The sequence below is a fragment of the Panthera tigris genome (genome assembly GCF_018350195.1).
Source record: "Panthera tigris isolate Pti1 chromosome F3 unlocalized genomic scaffold, P.tigris_Pti1_mat1.1 chrF3_random_Un_scaffold_90, whole genome shotgun sequence".
Lineage (NCBI taxonomy): Eukaryota > Metazoa > Chordata > Mammalia > Carnivora > Felidae > Panthera > Panthera tigris.
The window spans coordinates 52,038-77,006 of NW_024962190.1; the positions used below are offsets into that span (position 1 = coordinate 52,038).

A 24,969-nucleotide genomic window follows, 5' to 3' on the forward strand; every position below is an offset into this window, starting at 1 on the left:
TGTATCTCCAAACTCCAAAACACAGCAGTATATGCTTTAAGTACTTTTACTGAATTAATAACCTAAATGATGATCTCTGGAGTAGTGTTTCTTAAATTATCTTCCAAAGAATACCTACTTTGCCAGAAGGTAAGTACTATGTCCCAATGGAAAGATTTCATGATCATCTATGTTTGAGAAATATTATAAAACTGCATTATATGTCTGGCATTACAGAAGTACATTTAAATCTTCTCAGTCCCCATTTGACAATCCTTTTTGTGGCAAACATTCACATTTGAGGAATCAGAGTTTCCGGGATATAGTTTGGAGAGATTTCCGATAAAGGTGAAGCTTTTCCCCAAGTTATACAAACTTGCTTGTCTTCTGTCAGTGGTATCAGGATCCACTGACATCCGAGATGTCAACATAAGGCATCGCTGCTCCAAATGGGTCACTAAGGAGATGGGCTCAGAACTCCAAGAGTTAAGCTTCAAATGAACTTTGATTACTTAATATTAAATAGCCCATGGGCTTTCTCCTATTATAAAATGCTAAATTTTTATCTTAACTGTTATGAAGCTCCATATGAAATTTTATTGTCAATTATAATAATCCTGGGACCCTAATACGTATCTACTTCTAAAAAAATTGTTTGTATTCTAGTTGTATTCCAGTTTCCACTGGAATAGCTACTTACTTTATATTTTAGGCAAACTATAAATTGGAAATAAAAATGTAATGGCTTATCAATAAAAATTCAAACACTGATTTATACAGATCATTTTTAGCATAATGAAAGTGACTACATTATTTGCATTTTTAGGGAACAATGCTGAGAAGAAAGAGACTATTGCTGCAATAGGCATAACCTATTCAACTGTAACCATGATTAATCTAATACAGTTTGCAAATATTCCAATAGGAATACGATTATTCAAATGTTGTTTCTTTTAATGTTATTTAGTTTTGACAGAGAGAGACAGAGCCTGAGTGGGCAAGGGGCAGAGAGAGAGGGAGACACAGAATCCGAAGCAGGCTACAGTCTCTGAGCTGTCAGCACAGAGCCCCACCCAGGGCTCAAACTCACAGACAGCGAGATCATGACCTGAGCCGAAGTCAGACGCTCAACCGACTGAGCCACCCAGGCACCCCAGGAATACGATTATTTATAGTACACAGAAGGAAAAAGTGTCTTGTTTTCAAACTAACTTATGGGGCACCTGGGTGGCTCAGTCAGTTAAAAGGCTGACTTTGGTTCAGGTCATGATGTCATGGTTTGTAAGTTCAAGCCCTGCATTGGGCTCTATGCTGACAGCTCAGCCTGGAGCCTGCTTGGGATTCTGTGTCTCCCTTTCTCTCTGCCCCTCCCCCACTCATGCATGTGCTCTCTCCTTCAAAAATCAATAAACGTTAAAAAAATGAATACAATACAAAAACAACTTAGAAAGTTTAACTTGGAAAATTCAATCCTATTCCGAAGACATTAACATAAAATACAAAATATATATTATGAATTAATATGGATTGCCTTGAAAACCTTGAAATATTTATCAAAATAGACCATAAAACAGAGGCACCTGGGTAGCTCAGTCAGTTAAGCATCTGACTCTTGACTTTGGCTCAAGTCATGGTCTCATGATTCATGAGTTCAAACCCAGTGCCTCCTAGGGATTCTCTCTCTCTGTCAAAATTAACTTTAAAAAAAATTACCAAGGTTTCTTGGTGTCCAAAAGAGATCTGATTAGCACAGTCTAATATATATATATATATATATATATACACACATATATATATATATATACACACATATATATATATATATATATATACACACACATATATATATATATATATATATATATATGTGTGTGTGTGTGTGTTTGTGTGTGTGGATATATATATATATATATATATATATATATATCATAAAACAGTAATTGTAAACGCAATGCTTATGGAGGCAAAGTAGGTGACTTGAGTAAGTGAAGAACCTAAGTGGGGACAGTAGCAAACTGGAGACACACATAACTCATATAAACAGTCAGCCACTGGAATGCATACCAAACAGTAGTATGGGCTCAAAGTACCAGGTATGATTCTATAAGAAAAGTCTGAAATCCATATTTCTGCATGAGTGTCATAATTTTAAATGTTGACTCAATTTATGGAGGAAACGAAACACATCCAGGGGCCAAATTTAGTCAATAGCCCACGGGTATTTTGGTTGTGCATAAAGCATATATTTGTATGTAAATCTTTCCTGAAGTATCAGTATCACGTTTTACCAAAAATTTAGGCCCCAACATGTAATAAAAATTGCTATTAAGACTCATAAGAGGGGAGCCTGGGTGGCTTAGTCAGTTGAGCATCTGACGCTTGACTTCAGCTCAGGTCATGATCCCAGAGTTGTGGGACTGAGTCCTGCATCAAGCTTGGCACTGAGCTTGGAGCCTGCTTGAGATTCTCCCTCTCTCCCTCTGCCCTTCTCCCCCACTCACGCTCTCTCTGTCTAAAAGAATCACAACAAAAAGACTTGTAACACCCACCTTAAGAATTTTTCCAATGCTTATTAAAACTGCAATCTATCTGTGTTTAATTCTCCCAGACTGTTAATCAAATAGACAAATTAGTTCACAACTATGCTGAAACTAAATTCTGAAAACAATTCCCAACTGTATTGTCACTAACTACATTTCCATGTTTAAAACTACCATTTGGATTATGTCAGGGCTATATGAATTTAACAGACATCATAAGACAGTCGGTCACATAGCTTCAACTAATAAAGAAGATTCAAGATTTTCTCCTATTGCAATCAGGAAAACACTGCTTGTAATAACCAAATGGCTATGAATATGAGCGAGAGAGAGAGAGAGAGAGCAAGCGTGAGCGAGTGGGTAGGGGCAGGGAGAGAGACTCTCATGTGTCTCTGCATCATCAGTGCAGAGCCCAATGTGGGGCTCGAACTCACAAACCATGAGATCACAACCTGAGTGGAAGTCGGACGCTTAATCAACTGAACAACCTGGGTACCCCTCCATTCAGTAGTTAGCTTTTTAAAATTTTTTTTTAAATGTCCACTTTTTGTGGAAGAGAGAGAAAGAGCATGAGCAGGGGAGGGGCAAAAAGAGAGGGCGACTACAGAATATGAACCAGGCTCCAGGCTCTGTCTAAGCTGTCAGCACAGAGCCCAACACGGGGCTAGAACTTGTGAACTGTGAGATGATGACCTGAGCCTGAAGTCAGACGCTTAACCGACTGAGCCACCCACACACCCCAGTAGTTCTTAACCAAGAGTTGTAGAACAGTCTCAAAAAAAATATTTCTAAATATCCATGTCTATGTATACATGTTACTAGACTTACTCAAACTCTTCAGGGGAGAGTTTAGGCTTGTTTAAAAAAAATTGAAACCTCCCCAGGGCACAGGGATTCACCACCACAATTCTAGCTGAGAGCTGATGCAGCAGACTATCACATCAGTCTCATCTATGTGGCCAACTCCCTCTATCATTTGAAGATTTAGCCAAAAGAATGACTTATCAAAACTGCATTTAATTTCCCTGAGCAGAGGTAGAACAGGGACTAAATGTAAAGTCAAAATGCAACTTGATTTCATTACTTTTAAACTTCTTACTTCCCATCAAGATATTCTAGATTTCAGAGCAGAGTTTAGACTCTTACCTAAGTGGGTGTTTCTGCCAGAATAGGATTATATGACAGTTAATTATTTGTTTTTCTTCTCCTTGCCCACATAATCAACCACCTGTTCACTGCCAATCTGATTTCCTCTGAGTCCTCCTACACTTGGTCTCTAGGCAGGTTTGCAACTCACTCTTTCCCTAAGTAACAACTATTCCCCTCAAAAATTGAAGACTCCTTGACTAAACATATAAACTGAAGGGGAAAAATAATAAAACAAACAACCTCTTCTTGTTATTTTTTCTCACTTGTCAAATTTCCAAATTGGCCCACTTAGTTCTGACTGCTCCCTCCTTTCCCCTTTTATCTCTTAAGACTTGGCCAATAAAAGATAAATCCCATTTTTATAAATCACTTTTTTATCAAATAGAAACTTGTCAACAGCAGCAATATTTTTTATTGTAAAATGCATTTGTTTTCTTTGAGTTTTAAGACAAAGCCTAGGGCAAATTTTGCTTTCCTGTGTTGTTTTTCACTAATAAAAAAAATTGGATGGGAAAAATATTTGAAAACAAAATAAGTTTTACCTTTAACAAATATATTGTTTTCATAAATATTTGCCATAAATACATAAAACAAAGCAGTATTCTCTGTTTCTTTAGAAGTATCCTCATTTAAAATGAAATCTTAGGGGTGCCTAGGTGGCTCAGTTGGTAGAGCATCCAACTTCGGCTCAGGTCTTAATCTCATGGCTCATGAGTTCATGCCCTGCATTGGGCTCTGTGCTGACAGCTGGGAGCCTGGAGCCTGCTTCAGATTCTGTGTCTCCCTCTCTCTCTCTGCCCCTCTCCCCCTCTTGTTCTGTCTCTGTCTCTGTCTCTCTCAAAAATAAATAAAAAATATTAAGAAGGAAGGAAGAAAGGAAGGAAGGAAGGAAGGAAGGAAGGAAGGAAGGAAGGAAGGAAGGAAGAAGAAAGAAAGAAAGAAAGAAAGAAAGAAAGAAAGAAAGAAAGAAGAAATCTTAGATAAATAAGTTATTGCCAAATATTTTCATTCAGGGAATCCTTGAACTTCCAAATACGTAAAATTGACCCTGCCCGTGTCAACCAAGGGTGTTCCTCTAGGGGCTTCAGCAATGAAAGGTAATGCATGTCAAAGAAAAGGAAGGTGGGCCAGCAAGTGTGGCCATCATCTACTCCCCATGTACAGCTACAACCCTGCTGAGGAGCTACACAAGGTTGAGCAGGAGCTACTCTCTGAAGTGGGACACCCCAACATGGTACATGGCTGGCCGAGTGGCTACCAACACAAGTAGATGTCTTTGCTGGATGTCAAGACGTGACCTGACCCCAATGCCCTCATCTTCAGAGCACCAGGGCCTGCAGTGCCTAGCACCTACAACCTGCTGCTTTCTCCTTCTGCTTGCACACATCCAAGCTCTCCCTGCTGGGTCTGGGTCTCCATTCCTCCTCCCACCTATCCCCAGCAGCACCCCTTGCCTAAGCCCCTGCATTGCACCCAGCCTCCATCATCACCTCACTCCCCTCTAGACCTTTAGTCCTTTATGGGCTCTGAGACTACCATCCACTTGTAGGCATTAATGGAAACATTTTCTTTCTGGGGTGGAAGGGTGGCTGGGAGATACAACTTTGCCCTTTCTGTGGGCACTACCTTTTTCTAGCCCTCTCTGACTTGGCATTGGAGTTATTTCCATGATGACAGGGCCTGATGTATAGAATTCAGTGAGTGAGTGTGTGTGTGTGTGTGTGTGTGTGTGTGTGTGAAATAAAACATTTTGAGGCTAACATATTCATGTATATATATAAAATTTCAAATAATGTATAAATCAGTTATTTACCTTATTTCTTGCTTCAGTATTCGCATTGTATAGCAGCAGCTTCTCTATTATGGATATATTATCACCAAAGGCCGCATAGTGGAGAGCAGTGTTGCCACTCACATCCCTAATATTTGGATCGGCACCATTTTCCAATAGTATGTTTACACATTTCTCTTCCTGGCACTGTACAGCCTGTCAGTGATATGCCAAGAACAGAGTGTAAATTCTGAGAATTTAAAGTAAGCATGCCACAGGTTTCACCAATTCGTTTTGTTTCAAGTCAATAACTTCATTTTCATTCTAAGTAATGACATCAAATCTATCTCAGGCAGATATAGCTGGTACTACATACCTTCATGAGAGCTGTCCTGTTTTCATGATCACAGAGGTTAAGATGACATTTCCTCTCTACTAGGAGGGTCACCACTTCTGGATGGCCATAGGCACAGGCCAAATGGAGAGCAGTCCTAAAAAAGTGAGAGGAGTTTTTAGGAAATGATAGTGCACTGTCTCAAAACTTGCAGTTAATTCAGGAAATTGTAAACATTAAGTAGCATGTTATTCCTATGCCTCCAAAACAAAGATTCAGTTTTCCTCTGGAGAAAGTACAATATTTAGTAGTGATTACTCATCACGCTAATAAAAGAGCAGCCTGTTTGAAGACAAAGAGCATGACCTCGGGATTCAGCTCCACTTGGGTTTGAATCCTAGTTTAACTCTGTCACTCACTAGTTATTGCTTAGACTTATCCTCAATGTCCTCAACAAAAGGGGATAAAAATAGTAGTTGTCTTGTGTCACCTGGCTAGCTCAGTCTGAAGAGCATGTAACTCTTGATCTCAGGGTCGTGAGTTTGAAGCCCCACAGTAGGTGTAGAGATCAGTAAAAAAAAAAATAATAATAATAAAATGAAATGAAATGAAATAAAATAAAATAAAATACTGAGTAGTTATCTCACAAGACCTCGTTGTGATGCTTAAATGAGGATCTATGCAAGTATTTAGAACACTTCCTAGCACAAATAACATCTCAATAGTTGTTGGATAATATAATTTTTACCATTACTACTGCTTTACATAGACAACACTTCAATTAGGTACCTTGATACAATTACACCTAATTTGCAGACATGTTTTAAGGATTAGCAAGAATACTGCATTTCAATGATTCTAACATGCTCATTTTGTCACATTTTAATATCTCTGACATTGGAATGCAATTTATAACTCAAAATGTCTTCCAACTGAAAATGGCAGGACTTTAAAAAAATAATTGGTATATAAAATAGTGGGACACCATAGAATCTTGGTGCCTTCCATTATGTGAAATGAGGGTATATACAATAGGTCTATTGCAGTTCTAGTCATATGATTGGCACTTAAATAAATTTTAGTTCTGAAAAGCATTATAGGAAAAGAGGACTAAATTAGCAAAAGGAAAACATTTTTAAGAACTTCTTACTTTGCTTCTCAAGAAAGTTTAAGCCACAGGAAACTCAGGATTCCAATGACTAGGAACAGCTCATTTTATTAAATATTGAGGTCTACAGATTGTACAAAAATCAAGTATTTCCAGTGATCGATATTAGTAGTTACTACTCTCATAAATTTCAGAAGGTCAGGTAAAGGTTATCTTTTACAATTTCCTATCTTCAGAAACTTTGAAAGGAAGGAGGAAAACTTCCCATTGAGATTAAGTCCTAATACTTCAATGTAAAATTTCTCATCTTAGGGGTGCCTTGCCGGCTCAGTCAGTAGAGCATAGGACCTTGATCTCAGGGTTGTAAATTTGAGCCCCACGATGGGTATAGAGATTACTTAAAAATAAAATTTGGTGCAGAGCCTGCTTTAGATGCTCTGTCCCTCCTCTCCCTTTCCCCCTCCCCCTGCTCATGCTTTCACCCTCAACAATAAATAACACCTAAAACATAAAGTAAACAAGATAAAAGCTGGGGCACCTGGGTGGCTCAGTCTGTTAAGCTTGCAGCTCTTGATCTGGGCTCAAGTCATGATCTCATGTTCACTGGCTCAAGCCCCGTGCTGGGACTCTTTGAAAAGTGTATTGGAAAAGTTCCTGCTTTCAGCACGGGGCCTTCTTGGGATTCTCTCTCTGTCCTTCCATTCCCCCCACCCCCATCCCCACCCCATCCCTCTCAAAAAATAAATAAACTTAAAAAAATAAAATCTTTAGAAAATAAATAAATAAAATTCCTCATCTTACTCATACTGTGCAAAATGAAGTCTTTGAGAACAAAAGGATCTTGGGTAGAGTATTTCCGCTCTATAATATATGTGCAGGTTCTAGGTGATAAATAAATGGATGGAAAGAGTGGATAAATACATTTGGAGAGTTCAATATTTTTAAAGAAAAGGTATATAAAGGAAAGCATACTTCTGAAACAGTAAATAATCACTTATATTTGCTAGGTCTTATTTTTTTCACAAGGACACAACTAATATATTTTATTTTCATGATTAATATAAATCATTTACCTATTACACGTAATAAAGCTACCTATAACAGAAAACATATGTATAATATATGCATAATAAAATCTACAAGTGCAAATAAAAATACTCCCTTTACTTCTGAAGAGGCCAAAAGTTGTCCAAATATGCCAATGCTCAAAAAACATTTTAATTAACTCACTTTTCTTATTTTACATCCAAAAATATTTTTTAACACAAAGTGAGAAATTGTTTTTATGTATATAAGATCTATATCCTTGCTCTTCTCCAGGATTACTTCAACGACAATAAACCCTTTCTGTTGATAATAAACTTTTAATAGGACCTTTATACACCTTTTCATGTAGAAAGCACAGATTTTCTTTGAAGGCAAAGAAAAATGCATGTAAATACAAAGGCTCAGAAATAACAAATGTCATCACATTTTGTGCATTTTTGGGCTTAACATAAAACCGTAGTCTGCTTGTGTGTACCTATGATCACACTGATTTTTGTTCTTACTTAATGATCAACTAAAGCACAGCTCTGCATCTCTGTGTATATCTATTATCTATGCCACTTTCAATGATCACATATCCATCTTATGGATGTAATGACATTTACTTATAAAAGCCATTATACGAGTTCTTCTTAATACATTGCTATTTTAAATAGTGCTGAGAAAAGCAAAATGTATGCCATTTATCTCTAGTGATTTCCTAAAGATATTTTAGTAGAAATAAAATTGATGGGTAAAAGGAATACATATTTTTTAAATGTGGTACTTACACCAAATTGTCTATTGGAAAGTCGAAAACAACTTAAACTTTAAGCGGCAGTATAAGCACCATCACTCTATTTTCACAAAGGTTGTAGACGGAAAACTGTATTTCAGTCCCTTTTTCACTTAAATTTCTTTTTTCCCAGGGACAGTATATTTCCCTATGTCCACTGGTCCCTTGTAGATATGCAAAGAAATACTTTGCACGATTTCAAATTACAGGTTTTTGTTCGTTTTGATTTCAAAGACTTTCCTGTAAAACGAAGATAGATTCTGTTGTCTGATACAAATATGTTGTAAATATTTGCAAGTGCATTGTCTTTTATTTTAATAATATTATTTTCTGATGGAGGCTTTTAGTTTTTTATGTTGCTAAATCAATCTCCAGAATTCTTGATTTAAAAAAATATTTTTTAATATTTATTTATTTTTGGGAGACAGAGACACAGTGTGCAAGCAAGGGAGGGGCAGAGAGAGAGGGAGACACAGAATCTGAGCTGTCAGCACAGAGCCTGAAGCGGGGCTCGAACCCACAAAGCACGGGATCATGACCTGGGGCAAAGTCAGACAGCTTAACCAACTGAGCCATCCAGGGGCCCCAATTTTTTCTTTTTTGAGACAGAAATAGAGAGAGAGAGAGAGAGAGAGAGAGAGAGAGAGAGAGAAAGAGAGAGACAGAGAAGCAACACAGAATCCCAAGCATGCTCCACATTGACAGCAGGGAGCCCGTCGAAGGGCTTGAACCCATGAACACCTGAGATTATGACCTGAGCCGAAATCAAGAGTCAGAGGCTTAACTGACTGAGCCACCCAGGCACCCCCCAAAAGTCTTGCTTTTCAAGTCATTCTTAGGATGGGTAAATAGGCATTTGTGGGATTTTTTTCTGTCACTTTTCTTATTTTGCATATTACAATTTTTAAATTGATATCCCATCTGGAACTTATTTTAGGGAGATAAAATTCTAACAAGTTTTCTCCAAATCGGCTGTTTCTCCACTACTTATGAATAATTCACCTTTTCCTACTAATATGAAATGTCACCAGTATCAAATTCAAAAGTCTTATGTATATTTGAGCGTTGGTCATGTTCTACTCTGCACCACTCCTTTATCGGTCTTTTCAGCTGTTTGTAAATGAATAATTTGTGGAAATTTCAGGTACATTTTGATATCTGGAAGGGCAAATCTACCTCCTATACAAAAACATAAGTTCTTAGGTTAATTCCAGTTTGTTAACATACAGTGTTCTATCACTTTCAGATGTACAAGATAGTGAGTCCAAAAATTTCCTTAATGACATCACAAGAAGAGCATGTGTAGCTCAAAATTCTTAAAACCAGGATGCTTTCATTTGCTTTACCTAACACTGACAAATACAGGAAGGGTACACATTTTGAGAAAAAGGAGTCCTCCTATTCAGAGCCATCTTCCACTTGAAAATGTCCTTCCAAGGTCCCTCAGGAAATAGCATACATACCTAAGTGTACACAGACATAAACTGGATACTGGATTTTGTCCCAAGAATTTCTAGCCCAGAAGTTGATTACAGGAATTATTTCTCCCATTATGCGCTTTTCTATGATGTTATAGTATGAAAATGAGTCCATTAAAAACAACATGCTGCCGACACTTAATTTCGTGTGTATTACTATTGAAATTTGGGTAAATCACGTCAAACTTGAGAGTCAAGTGGTCTATTCAGGAATTACCGGGTACGTGCCAGGGCAGCTGAAGACTCTGTTTTTGCCGCTCACGCTGTCGGCCTGGTGCTAGACCACATAGGGTTCCCACGACCGAGGGGCAGCGGGACCTCAGGAGGGAAGAGAACCCAGCTCCCCGAGGGAGGGCTCGGATGCACAGGTAGAGCTAGGCCAGGTATGCTCTTCTCCCAGGTCCGTCCCGCCTCCTCCCTGCCAGCCTCCAAGCCCCTATTACCTGTTCATCTTGTCTCTATCATCCACGCCATTTTCCCCCAAGAACAGAATCTGTTGCACTTGAGCTGCGTTGCCCACACAGGCAGCCTTGTGGATCTTTCTGAGATCTCTGTCTTGGACATGGTAACCCAGCAGCAAGTTGTCAATTCCATTGTTCTTCTGCCCAACGCCCCTGCCCTGCCTCTGCAAGCCAGAAGCGGAGCCCAAGGGCGACATGCCCTTCTCCCTCCCGAACCCCCAATTCCTCTTCATTGTGAAGCCTGCGGGCTCCACAGAGACTTCACCCCGCCCTCCCTTTCCACTAACTCCCGAGCCCAACACTAGCGCCGGAGACAGGCCAAACCCGCCTGGCCACAACACCCCAGCAGTGAGGATCCGCGTTTGGGTAGCTGCCACTTCTCGGTAACCGGCAACAAGCAATACCGCCAGACACAAGCGCGCTTGCGCACTTCAGAAGAGGCAACCACTGCGCATGCGCACAGAGGCCTAACTGTCAACGGTAACCAACGCTCCGACGCCCCCCACCCCCCCACCCCAGGCCCAGCGCGGCGCAGCGAACAGAGAGGAGGGGGCTCCGGTGGGGGGTGGGGCGGGGTCCAAAGCCGCGGAAACTAGCGGGAGCCAGCACCTCTGCTCGCCACGCTCGGGTCTCGCCTTGGCACCCTTCTCGCCCCACGCGCGCCTCCCGAGGGGCCCCTTCCCCGCGCCGCAGCCCAGGGTGCAGCCAGGTGGCCGTGCCTGGACCGCGGGAAGGGTGGAGGTGGGGCGTGAGGCGGGGATAGGGGCCGGGCCCGGGGCCGCGACGCCCGCGAAGCCTGGAGCCCGCTGCAGCCGCCACCGGATCTCGGGATGGGACGAGAGACTGCGGCGGAAGCCACCATCTCCCAGCCTGGGGCTCCGGGAGCCGCGGAGCCAATGCCGCTGCCGCTGCCGCCGCCGCCGCCGCCGCCGCCGCCGCTGTTGCCTCCGCTGCTGAGACCAGGCTGGAGATGGGTGAGTTGACATTGGCGTCCCGGGGGACCCGCGCCACAGCCCCTCCATCCACGCACTCCTAGCCCTCCGCCTTGAACTCCGCGCTGCCGACACAACCCCCCTCCCCTCACGTCTTCAGGGCTCCCACAGCCCCCACCCTCCCTGAGCATGACCCTAGGGGCGGGAGCGGGAGCCCCGGGCCAGGGGTTGGGGGCGTCGAGACAGGGAGGTGGGGGCTGGATGCCAGGGAGACTATTGGGCTCCGATGTCCCCTCCAGGCCCAGCTGGGCACTGCGAAAGGAGGGGAGGGGTCTCCGGTGGGGGGGTGGGGCGGGGTCCGGAGCCTCCGTGCCAGGCGGGAGCTGGCACCTCTGCTTGCTGCGCTCAGGCCTCGCCTTCGCACCCCTCTCGTCCCACACGCCCCTTCCGGGGGCACCCGCCCCCGCACTGCGTCCCAGGGTGCAGCCTGGCGGCCGTGCCTGGACCGCAGGAAAGTGTGGAGGTGGGGGCGTGAGAGGGGGATGTGGGCCAGGCGCTGGTTCGGGATGCCTGCGATGCCCTGCGCTCGCCCCAGACTCTGCAGGAGCTCGAGATGGGGTGAGAGGCTGTAGCAGACGCCAGTATCTCCCCGCTGGGGCCTCGAGGGCCGCGCAGCCATCGCCGACGCTGCTGCTGTTGCCTCCGCTGCTGAGACCAGGCTGGAGATGGGTGAGTTGACCCTGGCGTCCAGGGTAACCCTAGCCGCAGCCCCTCCATCCCCGCACTCCTGGCCTTCCGCCTCCATCTCTGGGCTCCTGGCCCAACCCCTACCCCGCCAAGCCCTCAGGGCTCCCACAGCCCCCTCCCTCCCTGAGCGTCACCCTATGGGAGGGAATGGGAGCCCCAGGACCAGGGGTTGGGGGCATAGAGACAAGGATGTGGGGGCGGGATTCCAGGGAGTCTACTGGGCTCTGACGCCCCCTCCCCCAACCAGGCTGGCCCCAGGACCTTTCCCAGGCCCTGGAGGGCAAAGCCTCATGCCTTAGATCCCCTCCCTAGGCCTGGGCAGGGGCCTCCCCTAGGCGCTGGGCTCAAAAGGCTCTTTGTGAGCTGTGCCCCCCACTTCCCAAGCCTCCAGTGGGGTCCTGGAACAGGGCGGGTGCGGAGGCTGGGACTGTGACTGCTTGTCTGGACCAGGCGGAGGGGCATGGGGAGAGCACCCCTAGTCCTTTCCTTGAGGTTGGGGCGGGGGGGGGGCGCATCCAGGCTCATGTGCTTTTCACTGCACTGCCCAGGGTGGGGAAGGGAACCTGGCTGGAGGAGGGCTCTATCAATATCTGCAAATAGTGTGTTCTGGAAGCTGGGTTGGGGAGGGGAGCTTGGATGTAAGTCAGAATGGTGGCACCTGAGCTGGAGTGCCATGAGAAGCAGAGGTGGGTCTCAGCCAGCCCTAGTAGCTGGAGGTCAGGTGACTCTCCTGGCTCTGGAAGACTCCCTAGAAGGCCTGTGGGCAGGAATACTACCCCAGAGAGACCCCTCCATTGCCCCCCAGGACTGGCACTGCCCCATCCCCATAGCACTCCTTGCCACTCCTGGGACACCAGTCCTGACCTGACAGCGAGGAGCTGATGGGGCGGCAGTGCTGCCATCTGGCTCAGCAGCCCCTCTGGAGTCTGCCCAGGGTCCCTGCTGTGGTCAGGGCTGCTTGGCCCACATCTGCCGGTGGCTGGACCACCCCAAGCAAGTCTGCTTTCTGAGTCTCAGTGTCCACATCTGTCAAACGGGGAGACTCCTCCACAGGGTTGTGGAGAAGTCTTTATGAGGTGATGAGTGTAGGGAGCCCAGCACCTGAGAAGGCCTCAGGAAATCCTTGGCCGCTGTGCCAGTATATTTACCTGGAAAACGGGGGCATTGATGTCAGCTGATGGGCCAGGCTCACTTTACCTTGTGGCGATGAGGATCCTGTGAGGGCTGGATGTGACCCAGGGAAGTCAGGGCTGGGGGCACTGCAAGTCCGTGTGCTCATGCTATTCTGGAAGAAGAGAGAAGCAGTGGGCGGTGGCCGGGGTGGGGTGGTCCTCCTTGTGCCCCTATGGGCACCTTAGCCATGGCATTCAACGGACCCTGCTGTGTTCCCCAAGGCCAAAGCCTCTTCGTTCTCCATGCTGCACGATGCACCCCTTCCTCCTAGTCAGCACTAGCTCTGCACATGGGGGACCAGGGCTCCCTTCCAGAAGGTTCTTCAGACAGTAAGACCAACAAACACAATATCTTCCTGTCAGGAGCACTGTCATGGGCAGCTGGGTGGAGAGGACACAGACCTTAGCCCTAGGAGAATGGAATCTAGTTGGGCAGCAAAACCAGTCAGGCCTCCCTGGTTTTGCGTATCCCTGTGCTGGCTGCTTAGGGGTGTGTGTGGGGGGCAGGGGTGGGGGGCTGGGCATTGCAATAATTGCACCATGGGACAGTCAAGGGCAGAAGTGAAAAGCAAGGACTCCAGATCCAGTGGCCCAGGTTCAAATCTCAACTCTGCCACTTCTTACTGTGTGAACGTGGACTGGTGACTCTGCCTCTCTGTGCCTCTGTTTCCTTGCCTCTAAAATGGGAACGAGGCACACTAGTGCTATTTGAACAGCTTGGTTCAGTTTCTAGTGGGCATTTATGCCCCCTTTTCCAGAATGGGTCCCCCAGTTCACCCCTGCGTCCTGGAAGACTACACAGCCTGCTCCAGTAGGCTATCGTCTTCCTTTTGTGTGAGTCCCTATAGGCAGGGGCCTGCCTTTCTGTGTCCGTTGCTTGGACAGGGGGCAATGGTGTGCTGGCAACAGGCCCTCTGGGAGAAAAAGTACCTGATAAACAGCGTTGGCAGGTTTCCATGGTGTAAATCTCCCAGCAAGACCCATTTGAGGCTACCAACAGCTTAACCATTCGCAGTGGGAGCTGGTCCATGCCAGCTTTAGCACCCAGGCATTCAGTAGGTGCTTAATAAATGATGGTTGAATAAGGAGAGAAGGCTCCAGAGACTTGGAGAGCTGTCAGGCCATACTGTAGCTGAGAGAGGGAGGCATCCGACAGGCTGAGGCCAGGACAAGAGACCACTCTGAATAAGTAACCCGTGGTGAGATGGAGGGCAGAGGGGAAGGAGGACTGGTGTCCTCCCTTCCTGGGAACCTCTGCACCTCTGACCCTGCGTCACTTCTGCTCTGGATCCTCTTGACTTTGGCCTGGTTTCGGCTGTCTGCACAGAATGACCTAACTGGATCCCAAGCATTAACCTGACAGAGCTCTGAGAAATGGTCCAGACGGGTCTCAAACGTCAGATTCTATTCCCTTGCTTATGCTGTTCCCTCTGCCTGAATGTCTGTTCCACTCACTTCTTCCTATGTGCCCTGAAGCTCTGTCACCCTTCAAAAGCTTCCTCCACCCCAAATCCCACAGACCCTCCTCCCCTTCTGCTGTTTCTCTGGCCTTGCAGCCCCTCTCGTGTGCACCCTGCCTGCCCATAAAAATATTAGTAGCTAACATTGCATCTGGACAGCAACCTATGATAGAGGTGCCATGATAATCCCTTTTGCAGATGGGGGAATGGAGGCTCTGTCTTGTTAACGACTACCCATCCTTTGCCTCTCGGCTTCAGCATCCGTTCGTTGTTCAGAGAGGCTCCTTGCTGTGGGCTGGGCAGAGCACCACTTCTCTTTCTTCAGTGTGTTTGCTGTGGCGTGTTCCACTAGGCCGTGAGTTCCCTATCATATAGGAGCTTAAATGAATGAATGAATGAATGAATGAATGAAATGAATGAGTGAATGACTTTCAGCCCCAGGGAGCATCCCTGTTCTTTTACCCATTCCTCCTCCCTTTCCATCCCTGTGGGAGGAGACTGACCCTCCAGAGGGCATCCTCACACCATGGAGGGATGGTCACAGGGACCCTGCTTAGCCACACCTGCCAGAAGGGAAGGGGAAGTGAGGCTTTGGGTGGGGCTGAAAGCAGGATTTCTTTCTCTTTCTTCTTTGCATGGTTATTAGTGGGTTTTGGTATATGATAAGCATTAATTTGTATATCACCTCTTCTGCATGTATCAGTCTATATTAAGTTGATGGTCACTTAAGTTAGAGCTAATTTATTTTCTCCGCCCCATGATTTGATAAGCTATTATATTGTATATCATTTTTGGGGGCATTCCTTGACGATTTTTTTTTTACAGAAATATACATTTTTACTGCTTTTACATTTCCTGCCTTTATACTGTCACTTTTGATTTCTCCTTTCCACTCAGAGTCCCGATAATATTTCTTACAGGCTGATTTAGTGGTCACACACTCCTTCCATTTTTGTTTGAGAAATTCTTTATCTCTCATTCTATTATGAATGATATCCTTACTGGATAGAGTATATTTGGCCGCAGATTTTTCTCATTCAGCACTTTGAATACATCATGCCATTTCCTTCTGCCTTGCAAAGTTTCTGTTGAAAAATCTCCTGCTAGCCCTGTGGGTTTTCCCTTGGAAGTGAATGACTTGTTTTGCTGCTTTTAAGATTTGTAGCAGTGGGGCACCTGCGTGGCTCAGTCGGTGAAGCATGACTTGATCTTAGCTCAAGTCGTGACCTCGCAGTTTGTGGCTTTAAGCCCTCCAGTGGGCTCTGCACTGACAGCACAGAGAGTGCTTGGGAATCTCTCTCTCTCTCTCTCTCTCTGCCCCTCCCCTGCTTGTGTCTGCGTTCTGTCATGGAAATAAAAAATAAAAAAAAAACAAACAAAAAACAAAACACTAAAAAAAAAAAAAGATGTTAGCAGTATATTTTGCAAATTTCATTACAACATGTCTTGGGTATTGATTTTGATGGTAGTTCTCTGTGACTCCTGGATCTGGATGTCTGTTTTCTTCTCCACATTAGGGAATTTTTCAGTTATTGTGTCTTCAAATCAATTATCTGTCCCCTTCTCTCTGTCTTCTTCTTCTGGGACTCCTATCATATGAATGTTTTTACATTTGACGGAGTCACCGAGTGCCTTAAGTCTATTCTTGCATTGGATAATTCGTCTTTGTTTCTTCAGCTTCACTACGTTCCATTACTTTGTCTTCTAGGTCATTAATTTGTTCCTCTGCTTCTTCCAGCTTGTTGTTCATTTTTACTTCACTCTTCATCTCTGATTCTTCAACTCTTTTTTGTCTGTGGTAAGGGTCTCTTGGATGTCTTCCATTCTTTCCTCAAGTCCAGTGAACATCCTTATGATCATGGTTTTTAAATTCTCCATTAGGCGTGTTATTTACATCTGTCCCATTTACGTCTCTGGCCATGGCCTTATCCTGTCCTTTCATTTGGGATAAATGCCTCTGTCTTTTCATTTTATCTAAGTATCTGCCAGCTTCTGTGTGTTAGAGAAGCCAGTTATGTCACATGCTCCCGAAAGTAATGGACTTAGGAAAAAGACATCATGTAATGCCCAGGGTCTAGCACTTCAGGGAGTGTCACCAGTGTGTGCTGCATGTGTTCTGCTGTTGTGTTCTGGCTATGCTATCCTTCAGGCCAGTCATCTGCAGAGGCTCTCCTTGCCTGGTCTGGTGAGTGTTTGGTCCCTGGCCTGAACATAGCGAGTTTTAACTAGGTGTGCTCTGGTCTGCTTATGAAATGAGACCTGTCACCACCTCTCCTGGAACTGAGGCCAAGGGAAACTCTCTGGTTGGGAGATGTGGTGTGGGCAGGCATTTGTCCTGGTCTTCTGGGGGAGGGGTAGCTGTGCTGGAACTCAAGCAAGAGTGATTGAGAAAGGTAGTTCCACCAGAGTGCAAGGGGGTGGCATTTTGTGTAAGCAAGTTAGGTAACCAGAGTTAGCAATGCACTGCTTCCTGCAGGTGGCTTTATGTTTGTGGTGAGGGGCAGGAGAAGGAGATGGTGCCAGCCAGCGGCTTTGTTCCTACAGACAGGTCTCTCTGAACTTTGCCTCTGAGGGACGTGCTCTGAGAAGAGCAAATAATCTCCCCACTGTGTGCCCCAGGCACTCTTCAGACCACTGTACCCATGCTATATGCTCCCACGTTGTTAGCCTGCCCTCTGTCCAAGAGCAGTGCATACCTCAGGGCACTAAACCAGCTAAACCGGATGCGCTTTAAAACTCCAGACTTTATGCACTGCTGGTTGCAAGAACTCACGAAATGCAGCCCCTCGTTTTCCAAGCCAGTGGGTATGGGGAAATGTTCTCTTTCTGCGTTCCCTTGTGCGTTCCTCTGTCTCACCCTTACCCACATCCTTGACTCCCTCCCCTCTGCAGAAGCCAGGATCTGTTTCTCTTCTAGACGACATTTCTGCATCAAGGACCTTCTTTGATGTGGCCTCTTCTCTCCCTTTTGTTGTGGAGTTTGTTCTGTCAGTCTTCAGGTCGATTTCTGGGGTATTTAGGGTGAGCTGATTGTTATCTAGTTGTATTCGTGGGATGAGGCAAGCCTATAGTCCTCCTACTCCTCTGCGTTCTTCCTGTCTCTAAGATCTTTTTCTAAGATTCCCTTCAATTCCAACAATTCTTACAAGTAAGCAGGAATGCCTCTTTAGAATGTCCCCTCAAGTTAAGGTAGAAGCACAGAGACATACGATTTGAAGCACAATAGTTGAAAAACTAGAAAGAGTCAATTGGATAACCAAAATTGGCCCTTTGATCTGATTTCAATTAAAGGAAATAGGCAGCTTTGAGTATTTTTTAATCCATTGAATACTCAATCTTCATTCTCCTTTCCTCAGTGAGGAAATAAAGAGAATGTCATGGAATAATTTTTCATCTTTTCAGTAGCAAAACAAATGTACTGTCCTTTAGTACTACTTAAATTAAGTGGGCATTCTCCTTTACCTTATTCCAACCTTCTTTGTGTGGGGAGGTAAGACCATTTCATCTTTGTGTTGTCCCACAATGCTTCTCCATATCATACAAGTAGGCTTCAAAAGTTTGTTGTCATTCAAATTACCAATCTACTATTTGTCTCTGATAAATCAACTTAATACTACCTCACTTTGTACAGCTGTATTATTTGAATGATGTAATGTTTATTCCATTAATTATACGCTGAGCTATAAAATATAGCTATGCATATCTTTCTATTTAAGTGAAAGAAGGGGAAACAGGCTACTGTGTTTTCCAAGAATGTAGGATCTGTGCAAGAACAGGATTAACACCAGTGTTACACACAAGAACCAGGTCAGAAGAGGATCTCATTGTGAATTGCAAGATGATGGGTTAGCAAGATTGTTTAATAGGAAAGAGGAATACCCAAAGTTAATCTTTTCCTTCCTAGATGGTGAAAACTATGGATGAGTCTATGCATTATAATGAGATAATAAAACATAATGAAGTAAACGGTAGACTGAGTCAAGAGATCTTATGGCCAAGATTTGATGGAAATGAAAGTGGGCAGCACTGACTGAGACACTAAAAGTTTGCACAGGCGGGGAACCTGGGTGGCTCAGTCAGTTGAGCCTCAACCTCTCAGGTCGTGATCCCAGGGTCATGGGATCAAGACCCCTGTCAGCCTCCACACTAAGTGTGAAGCCTGCTAAAAATTCTCTCTCCTCTCTCCTGTCTCTCTCTCTCTCTCTTTCTCTCCCTACACACCCCCTCTTCCTGCTTGTGCACGCACTAAAAATGTATATAAATATAGATAAATAAATAAATAAAAGTCTGAACACACTAAAGAAAGAGCATTTTATGTTTTTGAGCCTGACTTCACATCGAGTCATGGGGTCAGCAAGGCATAGGCTGGTGAAAGGGTTCTTCAAGAAACAAAAATCTCTATAGGAGCAAAGTTAAGTTCTACTACATTGACTTTTTATTATTACATAAGTGACTGGTAATTTGCAAGATAACTAGGAAAAAGTTTTCATAAAATTTGATATGGTACTGGCATAAGGACAGACATATAGATCAATGTATTGACATTGAGCATCTAAACATAAACTCTCACATTATAGTGAACTGATTTTCTACAAGGGTGCCAGACAATTAAATGGAATAAGACTAGTCTTTGTAACAAATGGTACTGGGACAAATGGATATCCACATGCAAAATAATAAAATAAGACCTCTACCCCATAGCATATATACAAAATTACTTAAAATCTAAGAGCTAAAATGATAAAACTCTTAGAAAAATGCTTACGTGTATATGTTTGTGACTGGATTTGACACTGATTTCTTAGACATGACACCAAAAGGCAAAAGCAGATTAAGTTTACTTCATCAAAATTAAAAACTACTATGCTTCAAATATTACCATCAAGAAAGTGAATAGGCAAGTGACTAAATAGGAGAAAAATACCTGAAAATCCTGTATCTGCTAAGGGATTTGTATGTAGGATATTTAAATAACTCTTCCAATAATGAAAAGACAATCCAATATAAAAACGGGCAAAAGAATGGATTAGTTCTTTAAAGACAATACAGAAATGGATAATAATCACGTTAAAAGGGAGATGTTCGGGGTGCCTGGGTGGCTCAGTCAGTTAAGCTTCTGACTTGGGCTCAGGTCACGATCTCACGGTTCGTGGGTTCGAGCCCCGCATCGGGCTCTGTGCTGACAGCTGGGAGCCTGGAGCCTCTTTCAGATTCTGTGTCTCCCTCTCTCTCTGCCCCTCCCCTGCTTACACTGTCTCTCTCAAAAGTAAAAGAGACACGTTCAACATCATTAGTTATAAGAAAATGCAAACCAAAAACCACAAGATGCCATTTCATAGCCACTAGAATTGCTATCATAAAAGCAACAGATAATGTCAAACATTGGCAAGAATCAGGAAAATGGGAACTCTCAAAAACTGCTGATGAAAATGTAATGTTGCTGCCACTTTGGAAACATTCTGGCAGTTCCTCAAAAGGTTAAACTAGAAAAACAATTGTTCTACACTTATTTGAGAGAGAGTGCACAAGTGGGGTAGAGGAACAGAGGAGAGGAAGGGAGAGAATCCCAAGCAGGCTCCATGCTCAGAGCAGAGCCCAATGTAGGGCTCGATTCCACAACCCTGAGATCATGACCTGAGCTGAAATCAAGAGCCGTCCACTCAACCAGCTGAGCCACCCAGGTGCCTGCCCCTCCTCAAAAGGTTGAAAAAACAAAACAAAAACAAACAAACAAAAAAGGTTTATTTAACAGAGTTACCATATGAACTAGCAACTGTATTTATAGGTATATACCCAAGAAAAATCAAAACATGTTCACATAAAAAGGTGTTCATCACACAAAAAATAACCTCAAAATGGATGAAAGACCTCAATGGAAGACAGGAAGCCATCAAAATCCTCGAGGAGAAAGCAGGCAAAACCCTCTTTGATCTTGCCTACAGCAACTTCTTATTCAAAACGTCTCCAGAAGCAAGGGAAACAAAGGCAAAAATGAACTAGGGGGACTTCATCAAAATAAAAGCTTCTGCACAGTGAAGGAAACAATCAGGAAAACTAAAAGGCAACCGACAGAATGGGAGAAGGTATTTGCAAATGACATATCAGATAAAGGGTTAGTTTCCGATATCTACAAAGAACTTATCAAACTCAACACCCAGAACACAAGTAATCTAGTGAAGTAATGGGCAAAAGACATGAATAGACACTGCTACAAAGAAGACATCCAGATGGGCATAAAAATCAAAACCACACTGAGATACCACCTTGCACCTGTCTCTGTTTTCTAAGAAATTAAGGAAATGAAACAAACAAACAAAAAACTATAATCAGTGGTATGTTTTTATACTGGGTCTGATAGTTCTGTTTTTTCTAGAACAATCCCTGTTACTTCTTTTGATTCCTATCTGCCAGAAAAGTGAACTAAGTCCTAGTTAGTTGGAGAAAATTAACTAATTTTTCATATTTGAGAGGATATTGTATATGGTAGAACATAGTGGCAACCACCAGGATTCTCTTTTTTTTCCTTCTGAGTAAAATAGGATTGTTGCTTGTTTCACACTTTCTGACATCATGATTTCATCTATTCTTTTTAAGCCTTTCTTCAAATGGATATATAGGAATGTAGGAATTTTCCAGGCAAATACCAAGAAAAAGAGTTTCCAAGAAAGATATTCTGTGACATAGCCTTCTGACTGTAACCATGTGTAACACATCAACCCAAATAATAAAAATTTCATATAACGCCATTGTGTTAGAGGCACCCCAACGACACCCAGATTTGATTATTGACCAGAAGAGCTCCCAGACCTCAGCATATAGTTGTACTCATGCCTGTGGTTTGGTATGGGACAGGCTAGAAAGGCCAATCAGCGCAGAGAAAAGGTGCATGGGGTGAAGGCCAGAGAAGACCAAGCGCAGGCTTCCAGGAATCCTTTCTCTATGGAGTTAGCAGGATGTGCTTAATTCCTCCAACATCAAATTAGGACAGCACAAGTAAAATATTGTCTGCCAGTACAAGGCTTATGGATACTCAGTGCCCGAGTTCTCATCAAATGCTAATCACATAGGCATCTTCTCCTTAGCATGTCCCAAAATTCCAGGTTTTCAGAAGGAAATCAAGTGTACGGCCTTAAGCACATTGATTGTACCAGCACTTAGGCAGAGTGAGCCACTTTTAAGCAGCTAGAGAATGGTGGGAACCCTCCTTAAATCCAAGATCCCAGGGAACAACCAAGGGCCAGTCATTCAAGTAGGATGTTCTGAGGGTAGCCATCTTTGGCCTGCTGAATGAATGAAACCTGTTCTTCATAGGAATTATAGCCCTGACATCATTTTTCGTGGTGTCTTCAAATTTTATTTTACTAGCAAGTAATATGATGGTTACCATGGTAGTCCTTTCAGTTTCATCATCCATATGAAGTAGGCGTTTGTACAAAAATTACTAGGGCAATATTAGGTCGTTATAATCTTTTTTTATGTGACTAACTTTTCATTATGATTCTAAGATACGATCAACATAATGATTTTTGATTTAAAATTAGAATAAAATCTCTTAATTATATGGAAAACCCAGGTTTTGTTCCTATAGTGCTAAATCCCTGTTTGTAGTTATAAGATATTTGATCATATTCACCAGTTGTTTTCTTGCCTAAGTATATGAATAACTTTTGTATTTTTGTGTATTGCTTTATGTATTTTCATATACTTCCATATGGGAGAGAGTCTCCATATTGTGTTACTTTGATCTCTATCTTAATTTTTAAGGTGACTGTATCATGCGTTAATATATGCTAAGAGTAGCTTCAATGGATACCGTGTTTTTTTTATTATTGTTGTTTTATACATTTAATAAGCCTTATTTTTCACAGCAGTTTTAAGTTCACAGCAAAATATAATAGAAAGTACAGAGAGTCTCCATATCCATACCATGCTCCCATACACACCTAGCCTCCCATTGTTGTCAACATCTTGCACGACAGTGGTCCATTTTAGTAGTATATTTTTTTCAATTCCTTTGTTTAATTTTTAGCGAGAGAGCATGCATGTGTGTGAGCAGCAAAGGGGCAGAGAGAGAGGGGAGAAAGAATCCTGTGTTGTCAGCACAGAGCCTGATGCAGGACTTGATCCAATGAACTGTGACATCATGAGCTCAGGTCATGCTCAGCTCACATGTCAGGTTCAGCTCACATCCAGACTTGGATGCTGAACCAAATGAGCCACCCAGGCACCGTGAGAACTGTGATGCATTTTATATGGACACTAACTCATCATTTTCAGGCCAAGTCTCTAATTTGCATTAGCGTTCAGCCTTGGTGTTATACATTCTGAGTTTTCACAAATGTGTAATGATGTAAATCCACCTTTGTGGTATCGTGTGAAAGAGTTTCACTGCCTTAAAAGTCCTCTGTGCTGTGCCCATTTCTCCCTACATTCACCCCATCCCTTACCTCCATAGTCTTGCTCTTTCCAGAGTGTCATATAGTAAGAATCATGCAGTGGATATCTTTGAATGTTTAGAACATTAAATTTTCCCGGTAATTGAATGTAGGCATTCAAGATATTCTTTGCCCTTTGTTTTGTTTAGTTGCTCATCAGTAGAGGATCTGATGACCTCTGCTTTCCATGAAAAAAACATGATTTCTCTAGATGTGTGTCACCTAATGGGGAGGGTTGAGAAAAATGACATCATGAACCACTACACAGCACTCACATTAGGATCATCCTCCTCTGTGATATGCGGTGGGTCTAGTTAGACTCTCTAGAAATGGAAGGAGACAGTCTCAAGAGGTTAGGACTTTATCAAACTGGAATGCCAAATCCTTCTTACTTACCTTGCCATTGGAAATAAGGCCAGGGAAAGTCTGTTCGCTATGGTTTGGCCATGAAGCAAAGTACAATAGCTATAGAGCTCTAGCTCTATAGAGCCCACTTTGTAAGGGGGTGTTACATCCTAAATCTGAACAGTCTCTACTGAAGGGCTGGGGAAGTTCTGCCGTGTGACTGCAAAGTAAACATACTCTCTTTTAACTCCTCTCATAGTGGAGGTCCAGAAAAATCATGCTCGTTTCAGTTTGACATTTTCAGCTTATGATCATCATTCTCCTAATGATACCATTTTCCTCCAGTGTCATAGAGTCAATCAGTGATGGTCATTGTAAACATCAGCTCACCTGTAGGTGTCAAATTCCGATGAAACCTATTCTTGCTTTGGTCAATATAGAGGAGAAAGTAAAATTTCTTAGTGCTTTAAGCCGACCAATGGTATAATTACCATTCAGTGTAGTGTGGTTTCCAGGTGTGGTCCCAAAGCAATACTTTTTGACAAATCACAAGCCGTACACTTGTAATTTCCTCTATTTTTCAATTGTTGATTTAACATGTATTTTGCTTTCTTCTTTAGGAGCAGATAAGAATGCTGAGGAAGACTCTATATCCAGCTAGGATTTTTATGGATTTGTAAAAATTACATTTGTTGGGGCACCTGGGGGCTCAGTCAGTTAAGGGTGTGACTCTTGATTTCAACTCACGTTTGTGAGTTCAAGCCCCATGTCCGGTTTTGCACTGACAGCCTACTTGAGATATCATTCCCTCCTTCTATGTGCGCTCACTCTCAAAGTATAAAGGAATGAAATGAAATGAAACAGAAAATTAAAGGAAAGGAAAGGAAAGGAATGAACTGAAAATTACGTGTTTCCTAAGGGAACGCAGAGAACAAAAGCAGTTATTGAGTGTTCTACCCTGCTCTAGACACTATATCCTATGCACAACATCTGTTAAGTTATACACTCATTGCATAGCTTTGCAAAGTATCTGTGTTATTGTAGCCTACTTTTTATTACTTTGGCAACTGTGGTTCAGGGAGGTTGATTACCCGCCCCATGGTTCCATAGTTAATGAGTAACGAGGGGTTTGCCGTCAGCTTGTGTAGCTTCCACATCCATTCTCTGGTTCCTCAGCAGCACTAAGATGAAGATACAGATCCTAGGGCAGATCAACTCAGAATGTCAAAGCTAATG

General features: G+C 43.3%; 1 protein-coding gene across 1 annotated transcript in view; it reads right to left on the reverse strand.

Annotated features, from left to right (window-relative positions):
- Nucleotides 1–11,064, reverse strand: part of LOC122236323 (ankyrin repeat domain-containing protein 26-like) — a 61,076-nt gene extending 50,012 nt beyond the window's left edge. Inside the window, exons 1-3 of the mRNA XM_042977190.1 lie at nt 10,625–11,064; nt 5,816–5,930; nt 5,482–5,655 (exon numbers count right to left, since the gene is read on the reverse strand). Of these exons, the coding sequence (XP_042833124.1) occupies nt 5,482–5,655; nt 5,816–5,930; nt 10,625–10,875 (540 nt within the window). The 5' untranslated portion in view covers nt 10,876–11,064. The remainder of the gene's footprint in view (nt 1–5,481; nt 5,656–5,815; nt 5,931–10,624) is intronic.
- Nucleotides 11,065–24,969: the final 13,905 nt, after the last annotated feature.